The sequence below is a fragment of the Homalodisca vitripennis genome, chromosome 2 (genome assembly GCF_021130785.1).
Source record: "Homalodisca vitripennis isolate AUS2020 chromosome 2, UT_GWSS_2.1, whole genome shotgun sequence".
NCBI lineage: Eukaryota > Metazoa > Arthropoda > Insecta > Hemiptera > Cicadellidae > Homalodisca > Homalodisca vitripennis.
The window spans coordinates 29070859-29095661 of record NC_060208.1 but is presented as its reverse complement, the minus strand read 5'-3'; the positions used below and the strand labels follow the sequence as shown (position 1 = coordinate 29095661).

Sequence of the window (24803 nt, the reverse complement as noted above, 5' to 3'; positions counted from 1 at the left end):
TTCATATTTCTTGTTAATAAGTAAGAGATATGTATACTTTATTTAATACATTCATTTTGATCCCTCTCCTTACAACCCGAAAGTGTACCTTAACATCTTAGTGGTTTATTAAAAATCCCAAACTTATACAGTTTTATTGATTTTAGTTTAGTTTCTTGTAGAAATGGTTTTTTTTCCTAGTTAGGATATTAAGTTTTAGGTAATAAAACTCATTTAAAGTAACCTTTTTAAATAATAATAATCCTTTTTAGTAGTTGTAAAAAATTGAAAAATTGGAGAGGTCCGAACCCCTTTGACCCCTCATTGGCTACGTCCTTGGAGTAGTGGGAGGAATGCGCCTGTTAAGGCTCCCTGTCAATCGTTAATTCATAAATTACGAGTACTGATTAAATAATGCACAGGATTAAACTACTCTATACTGTATACAGCGACTAATATGATACTCTTGAGTAGAGCAAATGAAGACTGTGCGGACGAGTTTACTTTGGGGTAGGCAGGTACTGCGGTAGAGGAGTGGGGTAAGTATAATCGCATATTTTTCGAATGGCTAGTTCGAGAAATTCTCTCGAACCCACCTTACTCCCCGGTACCCCTCGCTACACGAAAGGTGAGCTCCCTAACTTTACAATAAGGTTAAAGTTAAATTTAAACCTTTTTTTTACAAATAACTTTAAAACTACACAAATAGAAAGTCTCTGGCTAGTTAGTAGTTTCTTACAGTTTATTTTTGTAAAACAACTCAACAAAAACACTGCTTACTCATTTGTCATCTTACGACATGTACATTACTTTTATCACTGTATTTACAAATAATATACAAAATCTAAACAAAAAATACCTCTTATTTGATATTTTAGACCTAAATTTACGTCTTCTTCCCCATATATTAAGACGGCATAAACCACAACTAGTCAGTTACCATTATCACTTCCCTGAGTTCAATTCATCATCACAAACCTGTAACATAACCAGTCATTGATTTGAGTGTCTGATACTACCAATACAGTTAAATGTTTCAATATAACAACACAAAACAAATAAACCTATTGACAAAGGCTAAAGATTGTTGCCGTACGCATTGTACGATCTCGGCTGAACTCTAGTGGAGCCACGAGTCCACAGAGGAACACAAGGAGAAGCTTAAGTTTAACAGGAAAAAACTACATGTATGGCGATCGCTAGATGGAAAAATAGTCTTAGTCTAATATTACAAATGTGTTTTCAGTGGAATATTTTGTAACTTTGCTATAAACGTAATGTTATGTCTAGGTCTGGGTACACAGTATTAACAAATAGGTTCTGTGGCTGAAGTGCCATGTAGTCGCCTCGCACCCCCACATTCGAGTGCGGAATGTTGGGGCTAGCCCGACACCTGCCATTTTCAATCCCAGGTTATTCAGCACCATCTTACAAGACTCATGAGTAAGGAATACTCTGTGAAATTTTTAGTGTGACACACACATACACAGTGCTTCATGCTATTTGGTATAATTTTTGTCGTTGTGATGCAATCTTTAGAATAACATTACAAATAACAGTAAAAGTACAGTAGGTGACTAACAAGGTGGAAATGTGGCCGACCTGCACTTGTGGTATGTGGGTGTGAAACTACCTGGGTCTAGCTGCAGTCCCTATTTGTCAATACTATAAAGGCTCACGTCTTCTAAGAACGCAGCGTGGTGGGTAGAATAACATTTTTAACTAAATTCCCTACAAAAGCAAATTGTATCAAAATTCAAATTATAAGTTAGGTATACTGAAAGTATAACTGTCTTCAAATGTTTAAACATTTATGCTATATCTAAGCAGATAACTTATTTGATCTAATACAATTATTCAATGTTGGTTTCGATTGAAGTCTGAGTAGCACTGCATCGCTACTAGAGCCAGACTGTACAAATTGTGATGTTGGTAAAGGCGCACACACCTCACCTTCATCACGTTATTTGCGCAAGCATCAGGACAATATTCACTAGAATTATTGCTGTTCATTCTGGCCCTCAAAGCATTTCATTTTTATTGTGCACACATTTATTATTACAAGTTGATTAAGCATAAATACTTTAACATGACTATTAAACAGTAAATTAACATTGAATTACAAGTATTTAGGTGAGAATATTGAAAAAGGACAATGCAGAGTAGCATTTCAAATATAACGAGGGTAACAACCGATTATACATTATATATCATTATCATTATACATTAGCAACACTGGTCCCATGCCATGTGCTCACAGCTCATCTCATCTCCATTCGGTTCTTGCTACGTTTATAATGTGAGTAGTGTCTTACAATTTCAGCCTTTTAGATTAGATTTTAATCTTGAAGCAAACTAAGGATGCCCAAAAGATATCTTGAACTCTACTTAAAATATTAACTAATTGTTTGTGTGAAGTAATGAAATAAATTCATGACAATATAAATTTTCATCTATATTGTACTTGTATTTTAAACTCTCTGTATGTCCAATCGTAACATTCTTGAATGTCACAGATTTAGTATCTTTTGGATAGTAGGAATATGCAGGAAACCAAGTGGTGGAAGGATACTACATTGCATCTTACCGTATGTGGAATTTCCTCACTATATCCAATAAATTAAAATGTATTTAGATAAAGCTAAACATGAGTTTGCCTTAGAACACACTTGTGATTGCTTATGTCTATATTAGTGTCAACATTTGGTTGAAAAAATGGATTGGGTGCTGCTATCTTATGGTAGGACTGGAGTTGCCAAATTATTAAATCCAGCCCTGATTATATTAGAAACTGTTATGGAGTTAAGCTAACATTTTTTTCTTTTGGTGGAAATATTGGAAGGAACAAAATGAATGGAATAAACATACCACAACTCAAAGTCAACAACGCAAAATTTAAATTAAATTAACAATGAATTTTATTTGAGGTTTTCTAATCTCAATAATACATTATTTTTATCTAAAACATCATATTTTGGAACATTTACTTCAAGACTTGATCATTTTGATTATTTATATTTAATTTAAAATTGTAAAATAGACAAATAACACAATACATTAACAATCTTAATGATAAAAACTTGATGACAAAAATGTTATTTCTAGTTCATGTAACAATGCTACTGCAACATTGTGACTAAAAGAATGTCCAAAACTCCAAAAAATATTTTGTAGGTAAAATGATCTTCATTACAATTACATTATATATATATAATATATATATATATATATATATATATAAAACGCAGGACTATAATTATTACACTTATATATAATAGATTACAACATAATAGTCAGTAAACTGATAGTACTCCTATGTTAGTATAAGATTATTGTACATTGACACTTACCTGTACAAAATCTGTATTTTTGGCAATAAAGAGATTGAAATACAATGTCTAATATAAAATTATAAATATCAGCTTTGGCCTGAATACTTAAGTTTATACATAGTGACATTTTGTCTCAAATTTAAGCTAATAGATGAAATGAAATCTCAATACAGGACAAAATTGGAGTATCGGTTTCATATATTAATCTATAATTTGATTAACATGCAGATAAATTCTGTATCTAAAAGAGACTATTTGAGAATCATATATTTTAATTTTCAACATTTTTTATTCTCGATCAATTATTATTTGTACATAACTTTTACTAACACAATATGTTAAAATCAATCTCCATAGTAACTCCATGTATTGAATTCAAATAATCTTTAGGCTTTATTTCATAATACCACTATTATTGATAACTAAGCGTATAAACAATAATTATTCTGTTTTTATCACAAGAGCTGTTAAAATATTTTATAGAATATTCTAAACTAAACAAAATTATAAATCGGACACGGTCAATAAAACAAATGTACAATCTAACAAAGCAACGATTTATTAAACCTATATTTTTTTACACTTATATTTAAAACAATATTACTCTTTGGGTGGTGCATGTTTCGCCAAAGGGTCACCAGGACGTACAACTGAAACAGAAAAAATATTTGTATTAACATCTTGGAATTTATATTAAAGATGATCTATCCATGACCCTTGCTGAGCGTTGGACTAATTATTCACTAAACAAAACTACCAACAATATTTCTTTAGTGTTGCGGATGGAGATTCCGCTACTTAATTTGAAACTAACAAGCGTAAGAAAATTATATTCGCGAGAACTCATACACTTAATGATTTAACTACCAGACCATAGTTATGATGCATAGGTAGTTGTTTTACATAATGATGCGGTGCGGAAGAATGTCCACTCCTGCAACATAGTTCTGTTGGCACCCTCCCACATAAATCTCTCTACCATATACATTTATGGAGTATTACACAACTCTTATTATGGGGATCACAGCACTCTTACCGGAAGAATGTCCACTCCTACAAGATAGTTCTATTGGCTCCCTCCCATATAAATCTCTCTACCATACATTTATGGAGTCTTAAATAACTTGTTTTTACGTGGATCACTGCACTCTTAACGGAAGAATGTTCACTGCTGCAAATTAGTTCTATTGGCCCCTCCCATTCATGTCCTTGTATTAGAATCTACCACAAGGAGCCGTAAAAAATAGTTTTAATAATAAAAACTAAAATTTCATTAATCTATTCATTACTTTCATTATTCATATTTGAATCTACAACACTTTTTTCTGCACATAACAAAAAATAATTTTCACTATCAATTTACTGTCAAATAACTGGTTCTCTATCATCATGTTTTTACTAGCTCGATGACATTTTTCAAACCTTATAAGTTGCAAATACAATACAAGAACAATCAAAAGTGTGGGAACAATAAAGAACTTAATGATAGATGGTATTTGGATAACTTATGTAAAAACAATTTTTAAGTTAGTGCATAGAAATTATAAATGTTTAAATTTACATGAAACTCGTGTTGAAAAATAGAGAAAGGTATTTTACAATGTATATAATCAATATTTTTATCATTTCTAAATTTTACTTATAACAAACCACACACTACTTTCCGAATGAACTGGGCCTCATGTATGAAACATATAGTTGGTTTACTTTGACACAGAAATCTAAATTACTTAAACGGCACTAAAGGACATTAATGAACTACATGGATAATTGTTAATAACAATAGAAACAGTACCATGTTAGGTTAGAAACCATTGTTTTCCATTTGTCAGAAACCCTCTAAAAATCTACAGAAAGGAGCTCAACATGGAACCTGATTTCTATTGAGATTACATCACGGTTACTGATACAAACCTGTGTACTCGTATCTGTATCTCCTAATGTCCCAGTCATGTGTGCGGTCCCTGTACATGTACACGCCGGCTATCCCAACGAGTGAGAAGATTGTGAGAGCCGTGCCCGCAACAATGTCAGGCAGCTCGTGCCACATCCTCTTCAAGAGACCAACTGCAGCTGCAATATTAAACCATTATTCAGATGGGGTACAAGTGTAGATCAATAGGTCTAGTTTATTATAGAGTATGACTGGAGTTGGTGGGGCTCCCGAGTGTGTAAAGGTAGTTGCTAGCCTAGATGTAAGGTTTTGTTCGCTTTGACAGCCGGCTGGTACAGAGCTGGCCTCCCATTCTTCCAAGGTGACAAGACAGATATACTGCCCACTATCCTTCCTCAATGATCTCCAGAAGAGGCAACCTTACCCTCAACCATACCCATCTTGAATATCCTGTCACTCTGGAGGCAGGAAAATAAATATTTTTAGGACTAAACACAACTAAAGCTTTCTCAGACCATTAATTTTCCATTTACCTTATTAGAGCAATAAAAAATTGCCACCCATTTAATGCCTTTCTGTAGTCTACTTATTTATTTAGGTGCAACATTTAGGGGTAGAGTATGATAAGTGGACCCCGATTTTTATCAATATTAACAAACAATTCTTATAATATTATAAATATGAAAGTGCCTTTGTTTATTTGTTTTGCTTTCACGCATCAACTATTCAACCAATTGTACTAAAATTTTACATAGATATTCTTACGGTCCCTAGTAAGAATATAGACCTATTATTCTTTGGAAAATCCCTCTGGGCTACATCCCACTGGTCTTTAAAGTAGTAAAAAATTCCCTCTTGGTCTCTAAAGTTGTGAAATATTAATTGAAAGAACATGTCAAGTGTAATTGTCTATTATGTGTAAACACTGTTTATTATTGTTAGTGGAAGAAAATATTAGCCCCTGCTAATGGCTAATATCACCGCAGAAGCACCTAGACTGCTAGCCCCAGTGGTGTCTAAGCAATGATGTTAGCAAGAGTTTCTCTGGTATTCCCCCGTAGTGCAGGGGGGGGAAAACGCCTTTTCGTGGGCTTAGCACTGATGAGGTAGGCGAAAAACCACGAAACTCGGACCCGGTCCCTCCAAGGGTATGTGGGGGTTGAGCGTCGGGCCAACTACTCACATCGGAAAACCACTAAGTTCAGAAAAACCAACACAATGCCTCGGATACAGGACGGACTACATGGATTAGACCAAGGCCACCCTTACGGACTTTGAGATTTGGAACGTGGAATGTTAGAACTCTAGCTATACCAGGGGGCCATTGACATACTGTCGGAGGAGCTTAGTAAATATGAGATGGATCTGGTAGCTCTACAAGAGAACCAGATGGCCAATAGCAGGAAAGCTAAATACCAAAGATTATATAATATATTATAGTGGAAATGAGGAAGGAAGATACCAAAGAGGAGTAGGATTTGCTGTAAGCAGGAAGATTGAGAGTACTGTGATATGTTTTCGAAGCCAAAGATGAAAGACTGTGTATAATTAGGATTAAGGGTAGGTTTAAGAATATTTCTGTTATGAGTTTGTATGCGCCCACAGAAGATGCGGAAGACGACATAAAGGATGCTTTTTATGAAAAGGATCGAGGAAGAGTATAGAAAACTTCCCAGCTATGACACAAAGATAATAATGGGGGACTTAAATGCAAAAATTGGTAAAGAACAAGTATGGAAAAGTGTTGCAGGATTAAATAGCTTACATGCAAACAGCAATGACAACGGTATGAGACTGTTGAGCCTGACATGGGCAGTAAACATGAAGATAATGAGCAACATTTTTTTTCCAAGGAAAGACATACACAAAGCCACATGGACATCACCGAATGGCATCACAAAAAAATCAAATAGACCACGTTCTGATAGATCTCAGACATTCTAGTCATATCACCAATGTACGTAGCATAAGGAAAGCGGAATGTGGATCAGACCACTATCTAGTTCTAGTCAATCTATTACAGAGAATTAAGATAGAGAAACAATCAAAAACAGAGAACCTCAATAAAATGTTAATTTGGATCATCTAAGAAATGAAAAAATAAGGAAAGATTTTCCAACTTAAACTGTCAAAACCGTTTTCCAAGCCCTAAGTAACTTAGCTCAAGGAAACCCAGAGGAAGATAAAATTGAAAGGGGCTGGACAAACATAAAGGAAACCATACAAAACTGTGCAAAAGATGTGTGTGGAAAGAATGAAAGGAAGAACAAAAAACCATGGTTTGACGAAGAATGCAAAGAAAAAGTGGTGCAAAGAAAGGAAGGGAAAGAGAATTGGCTCAACAGGAAACAGGCAAGAGATAGGGAAGAATATAAAAAACGCTCAAGAGAAACGGTAAAAACACTCAGGAGAAAAAAGAGGAATGGGTGAACAAAATCCTAGAGAAAGCGGAACAGGATAGGACGGCAAACAATAGCAGAGACTTTTATCGATCGGTGAGATTTTTCAGGAAGGGATACAGCCCAATGCCATATGGAATAAAAAAAAACAAATCTGGGGAACTAGTGATACAGAGCAAAGAAGGGATACAAGTATGGCAAGAGTATTTTAAAGATCTCTTGAATGTAGAAGCATTGGAGGAAGAGGAAGAGGAAACCGAGGGAAGTATATCAAAATGTGGAACCAATCTGGTCCCAGATCCAACACTACAAGAAGTAGAAAATGCAATCAAGGAATTAAAAAACAATAAAGCTCCAGGAGAGGATTCAGTATCATCAGAATTAATTAAAGCAGGAGGGGCAAGACTAGAGAAGGGAGATTCACAAATTGATTCTGAATATTTGGGAAAAAGAAGTGATTCCAAATGAATGGAAGGAAGCGATAGTCATCCCTGTCCATAAGAAAGATGACAAAAAAGAGTGCACCAACTACAGAGGAATTTCTCTCCTAAACTGTACCTACAAAGTGCTATCAAAGATTTTACAAAAAAGAATAGAGGAGTATACATCCAATATAATAGGTGACCACCAAGCAGGCTTTACTAGAGGTAGAATCAACTACCGATCAGATATTCATACTGAAGGAGGCAATTGCCAAATACCATGAATTCAATAAATCCTTTCTATGCCTTTTTATTGATTTCTCCAAAGCATATGACTCGATTAGTAGAAGAAGACTCTGGAAGATTATGGAAAAGTATGGAATACCCAACAAATTAATAAACTTGTTAAAATCATGCATATCAGGATCTAGATGCAAGGTTAAGATAAATGGGGAAATCTCGGAAAAGTTTGATGTAAGCACAGGCGTAAGACAGGGGATGGATTGTCCCCATTGCTATTTAATTTAGCTTTAGAGGAAGCATTACAAGAAGTAAGACAAACAGAAGCTGGAATTACAATAGGGACCAAAATAAATGTTCTTGCATTTGCGGATGATGTTGCAATAATAGCGAAGAGTAAAGAAGAGCTGGAAGTGCTGGTCGCAAAACTCCTAAACCATACACAAAAAGTTGGTTTAAGCATAAATGAAGAGAAAACCAAAATAATGGAGTGTGGGGAGAACAACCCAAATAAACAATGAGAATAATATAGAAATAGAAGGGGCACAAATTTGAAAAAGTAAACAACTTCACTTATTTGGGAGTAATGCTGACGAATAATAATGAAGAAGACATGGAAATACAACAAAGGATAAATGCAGCACACAGAAGTTTATCAGCATGCCACAAGCTATTAAGCTCTCGACTACTATCACACAAGACCAAACTCCGTATATATAAAACCATTATAAGACCAGTTTTGTTATATGGCTCAGAAAACTGGGTGTTAAGTAAAAAAAACAGAAAAACGTTTGATAGTATTTGAGAACAAATTATTGAGAAAAATCTATGGGCCAACCCTTGAAGATGGAGAGTGGAGGATAAAGCATAATGTGGAGTTGAGGCAACTATATATGGACCCAGACATAGTGGCAGAGGTGAGAAGTAGGAGAATGAGATGGGCTGGCCATTTACTAAGGAAGGAGGACAACTCCTTAGTCAAGAACGTCCTTGTAAACAATCCGGAAGGCAGAAGACCACCAGGAAGGCCCAAGTTGAGATGGCGAGACCAGATCAGAAGAGAACGTAAGAAAACTGGGAAGAAGGGAAGAAGAGGCAATGGATAGAGAGATCTGGAGGCAGTGTGTTGGCGAGGCAAAGTACCACCTTGGGTACCAGGAGCCACGGCAGTAAGTAAGTAAGTAAGTGGAAGAAAATCTCCAAACATACTGGCCTCCTAATAATACTACAGTACCAAAGAAATGTTGAGTGAACTAAAACTTTACAAAATTATAAGAAGGTGTTTCCAATGTAAAATGTGCAAAATTTGTTTTCATGTACTTGTTTATGATAGGGCTAAATGTTTAATTAAATTGTATTAAATACATTTTTTATGTAAATGTGTGTGTGTATGTTTGTTTGTTTGTGAATTATAACAGAATCATGAAATATTGCACCTCCTTTTCTTTATATACTGTAAACAAGTATAAAAAGTGTATCTTTTAATATAGTTCAGTGAAATGTTAAAGATGGAGCTTGTATTTGTTTGAATGTAAAAAAATAGTTCAGTGAATTGAAGTTTTGACTTTGATACCTGTGGATGAGAACTATAACACCATCTACTGCATGAGGAATATTTTACCTGTGCATTTATTGGAGCAAAATTAAAAAAAGAAAATAATTCAATATAAGATAATATTCATTACTAATATATAATTTTTTATGCATGTACAATAAAATAGGTTCATAATTATTTTAAAGCATATTTTGGGTAGGGTACGATAAGCGGACCCGGTTTTTTATATGGAAGGATGTAATCATCGATACCTAATATTTGCATCTCAAATCCTAGACTACCAATCAATATAAAAGTATCTATAATCCTCAATAACAATCATAAGTTTTAAATTTAAATATGAATTTAATATTTACAGTGATAAAACAAATTATTATAATCAAAATTATGAAAACTGAAGACGACCATATTTGCTCCTCTCACAGTTACAGTTTTTTCTTTCCCACAAATTTCACATAATGAGGTATTCGGTACGATTCCAACATGTTGAAGCCACTAAAAACATGTCTTATCATCTTTCAAAGCAATGTCGTGTAGTTTTTTTTTAAATTGACTGCCATTTTAAATAATAAATGTTGCTTATGAAAAATTGAAATTACCGTATGTGTATTATTTGAAAGTATTTAATTACAGCTGTTGATATAGATTATTTAAGTTGATTGTTCAAAATAATTAATCAGTATCAATTGATTATATCGATGGTTGTGATTATGTAATATTGTTTGCCAATTTCGATATAAAAAACCGGGTTCGCTTATCCTACCCTACCCCATATTTTTATCAAAGAAATTTTTTTTAAATCAAATGTTTTAGTCCAAAATTAACAAAGTTATAAAATTTAATATGGGCGGCTGTAAGAAAGTAAAATTTCAGCCTTGCTCTTCTTGATAAAGCATAGGACATATACCTTGGCACTATTTACAAAGTATCCTAGAAAAATGTCTGAATATAATAATATATATTGATAATATATCGAATTGTTCGATAATAGTAATCGAATAACCGCTTATTAGTCTCCCCAATTTCTCTAAAATTAGAGACTTCTTGTGATTTATTGTTATTGCATTAATAAATAAGTTGAAACCATATGTTAACATAAATTAATTTTATTGTAACATTAAATTCTTCATTTGATAGAAACAATTAAACATTTCATAAAACACTTAAGGCCACTGTCATGAAAGTTACTCGATTTTGATTTTGTATATTTTAGATAGTCTATCAATATTGATAGTTCAATTATTCCATATTTATATGAATTATCTATGATATACTAAGCGATATAAATACCTAGTTCACTGTCTCACTCTGCCCATATTAAACATCTGACCCTCATAACCTAGAACTATGGTACCTTTCAAATGTCAGGAACATAAAGATTACACTACATTTATCACTATCACATTTCAGGTAAGCCACACCAATTTTAAAATACTTAAGTAATTTCCATAAAAATTACAATTACTTTGTATCTAATTAACTGACAAATTTAACACTTACGCTTTCCAGTTCTTGCTGCCATTTTCTTACCAGAAAGTCAAAACCTTTTCCTAAAGTCATCTGGTCATGTCGTTTTTTTTTCATTACAAACGAGACAGACTAGGGCATTTAAATACATACAACCTATTTGAGTACTTGCCTGAATTTTATTTTATCTTATAAGCTACTTCTGGTTGTAAACGAAATACAACCTGTGGAGTACATGCTAGACATATTCGGGAAAACGTTTAGATGCAAATTGATGTTACTTGCCTATGACGACAAATTTGCTTTATTCACTAAACTTCCAATACGGCTATTAGTCTCCTAGCTATTTTATGTTTTACAATAAGCTTATATATTTAATTTGCATTAAACATTGAGGCACTAAATTATATAACACCTCATTAGTGTAGGGTAGATACAATAAATATAATTATTATATATATAGGCTATATATATTTTTTATTCAGACTCCTTCCACAAAGCTTAAGCTCTCTTAAGTGTGTAGGTTTGTAGTATATTCAGTAATAAATAGCTAATTATGTTAATAGCATAAGTAATATTAACTAATTAAAAACTAATGAGGTGTTGTATAATGTAGGGGTTCTACATTTTAAATAAAAATTAATTAAATATAAGAGAATGAGAATCAAAATATGTAAGAGCATTTGAAAAACATAAATACCAGACGACAAGAAAATGAGTAAATACGAAATCATGGACAAGTGATATAATTTTGCTCCTGGACTTGCTTATGAGATGTCTCTCAGCGCTCTACCCGAAAACAACAATCTAACTGTGTCCGTCAACCCTACATCAACTGACCACAAAAATATGTCATTGTTTCAATTGAACAATTTCTTGATTATTGTTCACATCGTGAAGACATTACTATAATACATTGATAGTAGAATATGTAAATACATTTAATTTGACAAAATAATAACGTACAATAAAATATAGCATGTGGCTTAACCAGATAATAACTGTGGTTAATCTTAACTGTGGTTAATCTTAGCTGTGGATAATTTTTGCAGTTGCTGTTGGCAACAATGTCCCAAAGCCGGCCAATTCGCATGTAGTGTTAACGTAAACAAACATTAATACAAAAATTAAGTTGACTGTTGTTTGGATATTTTTTACTTTCGTAGTTTCACTTGTAAAGGGAATTCATTTCCTATAGTTTATATTTTGCTTTGTCATTTAGTAAATTGTATTTTAAAATGTTTCCTCCCCTTTTTGGAAGGTACACAACATCTGCATTAGGCGTAATTGCTGCTGCTGCGCCACTATGTTACTTTGTAAGAAAATATTTCAACACTGATAGTGATGAAGATGATATTTGGCCCAAAAATGAAGTTTTATTCTTTTGTGAAGTTGGAATCGGTTGTAAAGATCACTTAGTTGAAGGAGGTGAAAAGAAACAATGTTCATCGAAAAATTGCTCATTTTACAATATGAGGCAAGTAACAAACAGTAGTCTAGATAAGCTAGCCTATTTTACAAAATTCAGACTTTGGGTAGACTTTTAAAAACGGCCTACCTCCCTCTTTATTCGGTTGTTATTTTCAAATGGTTTTTATTGCTTTTATCTGAATGAATAATTCAACATTACAATTTATTTTCGAAACAAAACGGTACTTGTGAAAGTAATGGCTGGAGCGGCAATATACGAGTTTCGCGTTATTAATTTATTGGAATCGTCCTACTGAACAAAACAATATATAAGGTTTCACGGGCTGGAAATGAGAAATAACTTCGTTTTTGTAGAACATAAAAAAATTGAACTACTTTTCACACGTGGAGTAATATTTCCATGGTGTACATTCACGCTACCTTTTCTGATCGTTATTGGGTAGACTTTAATAAGCGGCCTACACTTGTTATTTGGTTGTTTTTATCGATTGGTTCAATGTTTTTTATCCGAAGGTATAATTTGATATTACAATTTATTTAACTTAGCATATGATTTAAACTTATTAGTTATAGTAATTTTAATGTAAGCAATAAAAAGCAAGAAGTAACTACTATTTTAAGACTGAAAATGCCGATGAATATATGTGAGATATTTATCACAAGTGACGAAATTTGCTTAAGTGTTTCAACATGTGGGTTTGGTTCCTGGTCATCCATGGGGAGAATTCTTTCCTCCATTTCACAAAAGTGGTTACTTATTGATATCAAGCTGGGTTATAAATATTGTCAGGTTTCTTTGATATCTAAGTCTAGGCCATAGTTGGTTTGGTTATTTTGTAATGTCAGTGTTAAAATTGTAATATACGAGATTCTTCTTGCTACGGTAATTTATTATAACTCTTATTGTACGATTTTTACTCATTGAAGTTGGATAATACATCAAATTGTTCGATAAAACAACCGAACAAGTGTAGGCCGCTTATTAAAGTCTACCCCTGTTATTCAACTTCATCACGACGTCATTGGATGTGCCGCCACTTTTAGAAACAAATAAAAATTATACTGAAATGGGAAGAATTTTGTCCCAAGTGAACAATATTTTTCTTAATTTCGAGCTACAAATTAATTAGTTGTTATCGGGTTGAGACGAGTGCCTCTGGCCATCAGTGCAGGCTGCGGCAGCTCTTGCTGATGTCAACGAAATAATCTCATTTCGGTCAAAACGTAAACTCCTAACATGCCTGATAAAACACTCCGAGACACTATTCACTACAATTCGTTGAACTAGTTGGTGGTTGATCCATGATTGAGAAAATCACTTAATCGATCCGAACTACAGTAGACGATATCTTGTGAAGCACTGGACCACAGCCCTGAAGCGCTCAGATAGTATACACTATCAGTCCTTGCCGCAGATAGCATTAAGGTACAAAGATATCGAGACACACAACACACAAACAGAACAATAAAATATTAAAAACTTAACTATTTATGATTATACCCCCTAAAACCATGTTATTTGTCATTTGCACCCCCTAAAACCATACATATTTTTGTTTAAGAGGATAAGCAGAATATGTTAATAACGTCAAATATGTGATTTGCCTGGTCGGCCTTTAACCTCATGGATACCAACAAAACAAATTATTCCTACTTATTAGTTACAGTTATTTGTCATGCAAACAATAAACAGCAATAAGTAACTAATTTGTTGATAATTTGAAAATGATATGACTGGAATATTGTACTCTTGTTTGGTCCCCTCATTACGCATCTCATATTCACAAACTACAGAGTATTCAAAACAAATTTTGCAGACTTTAAGGAGTCCGGAGAGGTGCAGCCTATCGGGAGGTCTCTGTCCCCGCACTTGAGCAGGAATTTCTTCTGCCTACGCTGGAGTGCAGAAGGAGAATGTTTGATATTATTTTCCTGCACAAGCTTATCAACCGATTTGCCAGAGCTTCTGAGTAGGATATCCCTCTTGGTGCCTGCTGGAACCAGATCCAGGAATATGTTTTTCAACCTGCCACCACTCAAACAATTACAGCTATCACGGTCCTATTGCTCGACTTCATAGGCGTGGAAACAGCATTCCTTCCGATGGTGATATGTTTTATGACAGCATCGCACACCTTAAAAAGAGACTGCAACAGTAATGAGTGATAGAGTTTTTTTTCCCCTTAATATCAGTTGGAGATGATGTTTATGATTTTTCACTATTGTAACATTATTTCACAAATCTTAATACTTATTTATTATTCCACTGCATAATCACTACTTTCTGTAATTTAATTAGTTGTTATTTATTTTGTTGATGTTATACAGTATTTAAGTTGCATGAAAATGTTGTGAAATTATTGTATATTGGCGGATGCCGTTGAAATAATAATAAATAAATATAAAGAAATTATGTTACAAATTTCTAGATATACATGTGGGTTTGGCTACTGCAGACTACACAAATGCAGTTGCTCACTGCTGCACAATCTATAAATATTGTATTTTTGATGTGTAAGTCTAGGCTCTAGTTGGATTAAGTTATTTTGTAATGTTATTATTAAATTTATATTATTATAAATTTTAATATATTATTCTTGTTGTTAATGTATTATAATTCTTGTTTCGTATGATTTATATATATATATATATATATATATATATAATATTGACTTTGGATAATATATCAAATAGTTCGATAATAACAATTGAACGAGTGTACCCCAGATCTTTTTTATAACAATACAATTGAGCAAGACTTTCGTTCCTTATAAGGCCACCAAAATAATACAAATTTATTTAAGAATGTTATAGGTCTATAAATAAAATTATCAATATCTACTATAAATAATGTAAATTTAATTACTGTATGTTGCGTCTAGAATGGGTGCTACAATTTCATACTGGGACAGAGGACTGCAGTATAATAAGCAGCCACCAATACAATTGAATCATTGATATCATCGATATTCATGACCATCTAAAAATACTGAAATCAAAATTTACTTTCATTTTACTATATTCAAGCAAAACACTATTTGAGTTCCACCTTTAATTCTAGTTATCATCTCCTTACTACAAACAGGGGTTCTTTTCCGTTAATTCACTACCATTAGTTTTATGGTCAGGAATTCCGTTAATTCACTACCAATGATGTTTGTACTTAAATTAGATTAAATTTTGGTTTTCTTTAGCCAATTGTGTTAGTTAATAATAGTAAATACCTGGACTGAAGTGATTTAAATAGCATCTAAAAAAACATTTTACACGCCGTCATATGTTTTATTTATAATTCAAAAGGATAACCATTGTTATTGTTGTAAATAGTACTGATCACTGCGGTCGCATGAAGATTGAAATATGTTCCAACATTTTCTCAAACAAATTTTCATGTGCGTATTTCTTGCGCCACATGTACTCACACAAATAACTGTTTAACATTGTTTCTTATTTCGTGATTTGACTTTACCCCACAAACATTCAACTGTGTTAGTATGTGCTAAAGTCTCGGGATCAACAAAATTAAAGAATGATTAACTGTCAAGTGTTCATAGGTATCTCCCAGTCCATGGTACGAACGCCATTCATCGGTAATAATTTTTGTACCCGGAGAAACATTTTCAATAATTATAGGCAATGTACGAGCAGTTCTGTTCGGAACAGGCACAAGGAAGCATTCTTTTGTCTCCCGACAAATTCCTCCTAAAACCCATTGATTAGGTACAAACCTACCTTTATTGTACTTTCTCTTAGCAAAGCAACTCTCATCAATTTCAACGGTAGTATTGTGCCCACCAATAACTGCATTATTGCTCATTAGTGTGTATTCACATACCTCGCGCATATACATATTCCAATCAACAGTTGTATTATAGTTCATGTCAAGTTCATCGTCACAAAATTTCACTGAGGTGTACTCCTTGCTCCAACAGTAGATGAACAAAATAATTGTTCTGTACTCCAAACGAGAGCCTGATAAAAAGGTATCAGCGCGCACTGGTTTGTATTCCCTACACGTACGTTTAGAACACGACCAACGATCTTGACTGTCACTTAACTGCAATAAAATTTCATGGTTATTAGCACACAGTCTCGGGTTATGCAAAATACCTCTTACTTGTAAAAAACTGCACAGCGCGTTGTTTGGTATCGACTTCACTAGCAATTCGCAACATGTTCATGGCTAATGCTACCGCAACAATGACTGTCTAGACTGGCCGCCCGCCGCGCCACGCTGCTCCTATCGCCAAGAGATAAGATAATAAATCCAGGAATCCAAGACAGGTTTTGTATCGAATAGTTTTTTCGACACGTTTGGTGTTTACCAGGAATATGATTGCTGGAGCCCAAATTTTCTGAATATCGAGGTCACTCAACAATCCTGAGATCACTCAATATTCCCAGGCGATCCATCAGATGCCCAATATGTGGCATCAGGCGACCATCATGAGTGCTAAAAATAAATTATGATTATATCCGAGATCCTCATATTGTACCATGTTCTCATAGTAGCTGCAAGGCGCTCTTCAGTGCTTGCCAGCTGCACTAGGCGAGTAACTTATAATTTATATTATATTATAATTTATCAACTTCTTAATTAGGGGCTTCTTCAAACAAAGAAGGTGACGAGAATTATTTTCTTTGATAGGTATTAAAGTCATCTGGATTTTTATAGGTCTTAATGTTCTTAAACGTACGACGGGCCTTATGGTCCTAAATTCGCCCTTATGTAGCCTACATTATGAATATGATACTAATAAAATCATTTGATTATGAAACGTGCAATTTCACTAAACCTGTTCTCAACATCTGCTTTTTCTTCTTTTCTTATCTATCGCTAAACATTGAATTAGTACCATCACAACGGCATCTTCATTATTCAGGATGATTGATCAAGAACCAGCAAAATACTAGGTAGAAGATTGCCAAACGAGAGATTGCTGGCTTGATTGGTAGGACAAAAACACACCTTTTCACCAGCAATGTGATTTCCGACAATTAGATTGCTGGTTGATGAGCAAACGCTCCGTTTAATGTATAGGTTACCTTTAGCCTACCCAGTTTTTGTATCACTTAGTATAATATCTATACTTTAGCAATTGTGTAAAGCGCATCTCAGGATGTCATTTGGAAAAGCTGTGTGATGTGAAAGTGCATCTGAGATGCTGCTTAGCTTTTTAGGTTAAAACTACTATTTATAAATCTGCAAAATAGAATGATATCCTATGTGATTTTACTCACAATTGTTTCTTTTATTATAATGTTGTAGCAAAAAATTATATTTGCTAGTAATTTATTTTTACCAAAACTATAACAAGAATTTTTAAGTGACTTTTTATGTTGTCACATATTAATGTAATCATTAATTTATTACTTGTAGTATGAGGATATTCTACTTTTTTCCTTTATAAAATTTAATATGTTGCCCATTTAAAATACATTAAAACACAAAAATACAGCTTTGCCTAGTCCCTAGCATTTGAAGCTCATTTTAAGATTTTCACTAAAGCATTTTGTGTCCATAGTAATTTTTTTATTTATAAAAAATTATACACAAAAAATTATACCCTTATGGCTTTGCAGATAAAATGTTATTTTCTAATGGGTAAATCCACATCAAATCGCCCGTTATTTTAATTATATGTCACCCTCTACAGTCAAACGGGGTGACATTGAGGGGTACAATTTAAATACATTCTGGAATATACGTTTTCTAGATCAACTAAATGTGTTAATGACAGGGTTTTATAAAAAATGGATCTTGCATTTTGGGAAGGAGGGCAAAAATGATCCATAATAACCTAGTGATTTGGGGAGACATTGAATGTTAATACTTTTTATGATGTAAATTAAAATATTTTCAGTAAATAGGAGACTTAGGTGGTATCATCTAAAAGCCCAAATATCCTTTTTATTACCTGCACTAATACACATATATTTTGAAGTTAGGTGTCTACGGAACGGGCATTTTGAGACAAAGATTGGTTAATGGAACATGACAAAATTAGGAAGATCGATGAGCTGAATAAGGTGTAAGTGGAAAGGAGTAAATGCTATACTTATTGTACATTGAAATTACAGCTTTCTATGGTTTGGCCGACATTTAATTTCACGGTTTACAGTAAAGGAATAAAGGTAATTAAACATGATATGATCATAGGGAAGTACCAATCACAAATTACTTGGGCTTCAGTAGGACCACCACTCCCCACTTCTGGCAGAAACAGAGATCATACTCAGATCACATCAACATATCTTAAAGTTGAACAAGATTAGAAGTAGTGTGGCACGTAAAAATTAACATTCTTAAATCACTTGAGGTGATTCATTAATTTGATTATCCTTTTAAGTTTCAATTGAAGACGGAAATCGTTTGAAAAAGTCATTATATGAAGAAGAAAATAATGTGTTTAATTTCTCTACTTCTATGAATTGTCAAACTGGGAATCAGTTGAAAGATACAGTTGAATAGAGCATGATAATATGGGAAATAATGCACTTTTGAATGTAACAAATTATTAAGATTTTTTTATGCGGAATGTAAGTTGCAGTTTTTGTGTAAAATAAAGGATTATGTCGGGGACATACTTTTCTTATATATCACAGAGTATGTTCAAAACTATTGATGCTCTTCTGATTATACACTGGATAACATTTTGAGTTCGTCAGCTAATTTTCGCCATCATTTTGTTTTCAGATATGTTAATCAGGTAACACATACTTTTCAGAACTTAAAATTCCACACTGATACAAATTTTTGGAGTAGATATTTTCATTTTCAATTAAAAAATTGAATTTTATGTTCTGTTTATTTCTATTAACTAAGAATAAGTGTCCCATAAGTGTGATCGTGACCATCCAGTGCAGTGTATTGATGGTACCTTAAAGGTCCATACCAACTGTCGTAGTGGAGCAAGGCTCACTGTGCATTATTGCCTGGCAGTGTTCATTTTTTTTCTTTGTAATTGTTATTGAATTATTTTATCATTTTTATATTGTTCATATAGTTTATCTGTTTCTTGTTTTATTAGTATTTACGGCTGTTCCTTGTTGCCTTTTGTTGATATTTATTATTGTTTATTGTATCTCATACACATGTTACAAGGCAACTATCCATACACCTCATTTATTTTTTAGTTTTGTGTTAGTCATTGTTGCTAACTTATTATTATAATTATAAATTATTATGCTCGCTTTTGTAATGGTTGATCCGTTGGAAATAATTAAAATATTATTTTTATTTGAATCCTTTACACAACCTCTCTATAGTGAAATATGATAGTTCATAAATTAAAAAAGTCTTGTAAATCGTCATCTCGTTGTTTTATGATCCATATTTATTGAAAAATAGGATGAGGATCGAAAGTGAAAACATTAAAACAATGTTTTCACCTAAAAGGATCAGCAAAATACAGTGAATACTAAAAATGTTTCTAAAAACACATTATTTTAGAGCTATACACTAAAAGTTATAAAACTTCAAATCTTCATAATAGTTTTAAAAAATGTTGTGAAATGAAGTAAAACTTCATAGTTTTTTGTAATTTTGTAAAGCTGTATTTACAAAATCATGACAGTTTTGAAATAAATATATTAAACCCTCAACATATATTACGCATTCCTCTTTAATAAAGATCTTTTCTCCTGAAAATGGATAGTTAGTATCCACAGTTACTATTAATAGTGGCTCTGAATCAATCAGATTTGTTTTAACACTGTTGTTACTGCTACAAATTTATATTACATGATAATTAACATTTCAGTTCATTTATTGTAACAAGAAAGGTATTCAGATAGAATAATTGATTTTACATGACTTAATTATTACTGAAGTTTTCAAGCCTATCGCTGAGTTTGTCGCTACTCATCACGTGTTTTCATCCCGATCAACTCACAATAAAATTAACAAGGCATAGAAAGGAGCAATGCTCTATAATTTCTAAATTAGCACATTTATTTTTTAAAGTAAAAGTGCAAGAAATGTAAATGAACAGTTTGATTTATATTTTAATAAAAATATATACTTGTTGTAAGATATTATTATTATTTTCCTCTAATGTTTGGTAATAGTCTCTCTCATTGCCTCCTCCCTTGAATCGCTACGAATGAGTGTGTTCATTATTAAGTTACATGTTTGGTGATGGATATTATTTGTTTTGTTATCAATCAATATTGTACAAGAAAAGCAATGTTAGACATAGCAAGCATAGATTGTACCATAGAGAGATAGCATAGCAAAGCGTAAGTAAAAGCAATGTGCACATACATTTATGTATATGAGTATTTATTTTAAAATAAATAATAAGCTCTACAGCATCTGTAATATATATCCAGCATCCTGAATAACACTGGTTTGTTAGTTCAATATGGAACCTGGGTTTTATTCCTTGCTCGTTTTAGTCTTATTTAATTTAAATTTAAACTGTAGAAAAATCATCTGTCTCTTGAACTGAGTGTGATATGATGATATGTTATGTAATTCCAATAAATTATTGAAAGTGTAAATAGATTTTGTTTAAAATACGGTATATAATAACGGTAAAAAATGTATCAAATTTTTCAGCCGAATGCTGCACTACTTGAACTCAGCTGAGTCATCTCTAGATGTTTGCCTGTATCTAATAACTGTGAAAGATCTAGGCGCAGCGGTGATAAAAGCCCAAAAACGTGGAGTTAAAGTGAGAATTATTTGTGATGAAGACATGGCCAATGGATCTGGATCTCAAATATTGTCTTTTCAAAGAAACGGTGAGTTCAGTCTCATTTAATGGAATAGAATAGTCAATGAACTGTCTTCTACAAAATTGTAAACAATCATTTCTTATTGTTGGAGGAATAAACTTGATGCATCTTTAAAACCTCGTGAAGAAGACCTCCCAATTTTCTCTAGAAAGATTTAATCTTTTCTTCTAATCTTCTTCTTCTCTTCTTGTCGAACAGTTAAAGCTGAAGGAAATATGCAATTGCATTCCCCGGGAGTGTGCAATAAAGCCATGCAGTTTCCAGTTTTAGAAGTCCAATAAAATGCTGAAAATAACTGATAAGGTGGAATCTTGATATTCTTCTTTGTTTAAAGTTTGTTATTGACGATGGAAGGTTTGATATTTGAATAGGATTTCAGACATTTCATCCTAAATGAACATTTATTGAATAAAGAAAAATTCCTTGATAAGAAAATTAACAAATCTTATTCTTACAATATTATTCTAAACCTTTTTTATATTTTAAATTCTGAATACTAAATTAGACCTTACTGCAACTTTGAAATTTTTCCTACTAGTGGTGATCTGGTTCTTCATTATAGATTAGATCATCCAGTGAATTAATTGGCCAAATTGTGAGTCGTAGCATGTGGCAAAACTAATTTGTGAAGTTAATAAATATTTACTCATGCACCAACAGTAAACATTTATTTGTGATTTTATAATATTATTGAAAAAGCTATACTTCTTTTTTATAAGCCTTTTATTCTGATTTACCTTTGTAAAATAGTGCTCCTGTGCCTATACACTGCAGCAGTTTAAACAAGAAATAGATGTTTACATCCATTTAGCTGTGAACTTATTTGTTATGCTATATAAAATGATATTGTTACTAATGCCTTGCAAGTTGCTAATAATTATTTGAACTGTACATATTGAGTCTTTATATTTGAAAAAAAAATTGTACTACTCTCAATTGCATCAGTATATACTTGTAAATACAGTACACACATTTTTAGCATTTATTTATATTCGTATTTATCTAGGTTGGAACTGGACTAATGTGCGTACTTGGTGCTGTAAATTTTTATGTTTTGCACATGTTCAATTCTTTCTTATAATGTCACAAAAAATAAATTTATTTTAATTTGAACTTGCAGGCTTGCCAGTGAGATTTTATCAAATTTTTACCAGACTGATGCATCAAAAGTGGTCATAGATAAGAAAAGAATCTGATTTGGAGGTCACTAAACAAGATCATACAATCAGTCTATAACTAGATGATTCACACGGTCTGTGGATATGAATTTAATGATGAAAGTGTTTTCAGGTTTGCCAGTGAAATATTTTCGGAAGTCAACCAGACTGATGCATCACAAGTTTGTCATAATCGATAAGAGAATCTTGATGTCAGGATCACTAAACTGGACGATGCAAGCTATTTTTGGCAACTGGGAAAACATTATTATTACCACTGAACGCACAATTGTCAGAGAATTCCTCATGGAGTACGAAAGACTTTGGAAATCAATTGAGTGATCAATTTTTATTGTTAAAGCATTCTAAAATAAATAACTGATATTCAAATTGAAATAAATAATAACTATGTAAGCTTTAGAACACATTAAATTTTAACAATGTGCAATGTAATTTAATTGAAAATTTAATGTTATAAACTTCAATCATTATACTGTTTGCTCAAATTTTACCTTGTGAATACACATTTGTTAATTTTCAAACATTGTATTTAAAAATATAAATGTATTTTATATATTTAAAATAAAAAATAATACTGTTTTTCTTTATATTAGGTTCATTATTGTTAATCCTTATATATAAGTAGTTATCGCATTAAGTTTCAAACATTGGGTCCTATATGTATTTAAAGTACGTATATATATATATATACGTATAAGTATATATATAAAGTTTATATATACTGAGCTTACTTTTAGGTACATAGTTCAAAGACAGTTTAAAAATATTCAGAAAATGTTTTCAAATGTACGTACGTAAGTGAAAAACAAATTGATAGTACAGTAATTTTTCATTTTAAAAATAAGGATATTCGAAATTGAATAATGTATGATATTTCATTTTTTATTAGATGAACTGTGACAATTTTGAATAAAATGTTAAAATGTTTATGAGTTTTAAATATATCTCTAATTTGTTTTTACTTTTATTAATATTTTCTGAATATGCTACTGACATAATTAAAACGGTTTTGTTAGTTATTATATAAAATTGTAAACATAGTTTTGATTAAAAACACATCAGAAGTAACATACATACAAATGTTATACCAACATTTTGACATTTTAAAACCTGGTTATAATAAACAAGACATATAAAATATTACAATAAAATCTCAGCATCCTCTTAAATGGACGTTCGCAAATTATATTTGTTGTAAAATTCAAAATGTAACTAAACTTCCATCAAACTAATCACAAACCTTTATTGTTAATACTGAACATATAATCAGTTTGGCATAGCAACTTTCTACTTTTATATACCAACCAGCTGTGAATGATTGGTAACTGCACAGTTTTTGTTGAGTAAGTTGTGTACACTGTTGTTTGACTACATTGCATGTAATTGTTGATCTGAACTAATAAATTTACATGTTTATATACCTTTTATACAACTGCTTTTCTATTTGACTAAATTTTATTTATTTAAACTTAGTTTTACTTTTCCAAGTATGCTAAGTCAAGATACAATTCCAAAGAAATTTCGATTTATATATATCTTTTGTTAATTTTTATGATAAAATTGTACAAAATTTGTGAGTTTATGTGTAAAATTATTGTTAAATAAAGGACTTTGATTTTGCTAGCTATTTTTAAATTATATGTTTTATAAAGATTGGGGAACATTTTGTGGCAAAGACAAAGAACCTTTATTAATAAAGTACAGTCATGTGCAAATTAATCTGAACAAGACCAATTTCAGTTAAAAACAAACATTTATTAGGCTAATTATGTAAGTTCTCACATTATACATACATTTAATACTTAATGTGGCCTCCCTTTGCTTGTATTTACATTTCAAGTCTTTTTGGCGTTGAATCGACCAGTTTCTTGCACATTTCTTGAATTTCAAGGTCATGAAACCAAACCTGAATCAGGGCTGAAATCTTCTTTTCTTTAGTTGTGCAGTCCTTTTTTTCTTAAACTTTTCTTACAAATGGACCAGAGATTTTATATTGGATTGACATCAGGCGAGTTTCCAGGCCACAAAATACCCTGTTCATCCATGAATGTTTTAACTGCTTGGATGCGTGACAGGGTGCAAGATCTTGTTGAAATACAGGATATTTTACGTGATAGTCAGCTTCTAGTTTTTTTAAGTTCAGGAATCACTCTGCTTTGTAGAA

General features: G+C 32.3%; 1 protein-coding gene across 1 annotated transcript; it reads left to right on the top strand.

Moving 5' to 3' along the window:
• Nucleotides 1-12367: 12367 nt before the first annotated feature.
• Nucleotides 12368-23226, top strand: LOC124353741 (mitochondrial cardiolipin hydrolase). The gene is made up of 3 exons (XM_046803728.1): nucleotides 12368-12765; nucleotides 21283-21467; nucleotides 22752-23226. Exons 1-3 carry the CDS (start codon nucleotides 12527-12529, stop codon nucleotides 22958-22960), a joined length of 633 nt encoding a protein of 210 aa, XP_046659684.1. The 5' UTR covers nucleotides 12368-12526; the 3' UTR covers nucleotides 22961-23226.
• The last annotated feature ends 1577 nt before the right edge of the window (nucleotides 23227-24803 follow it).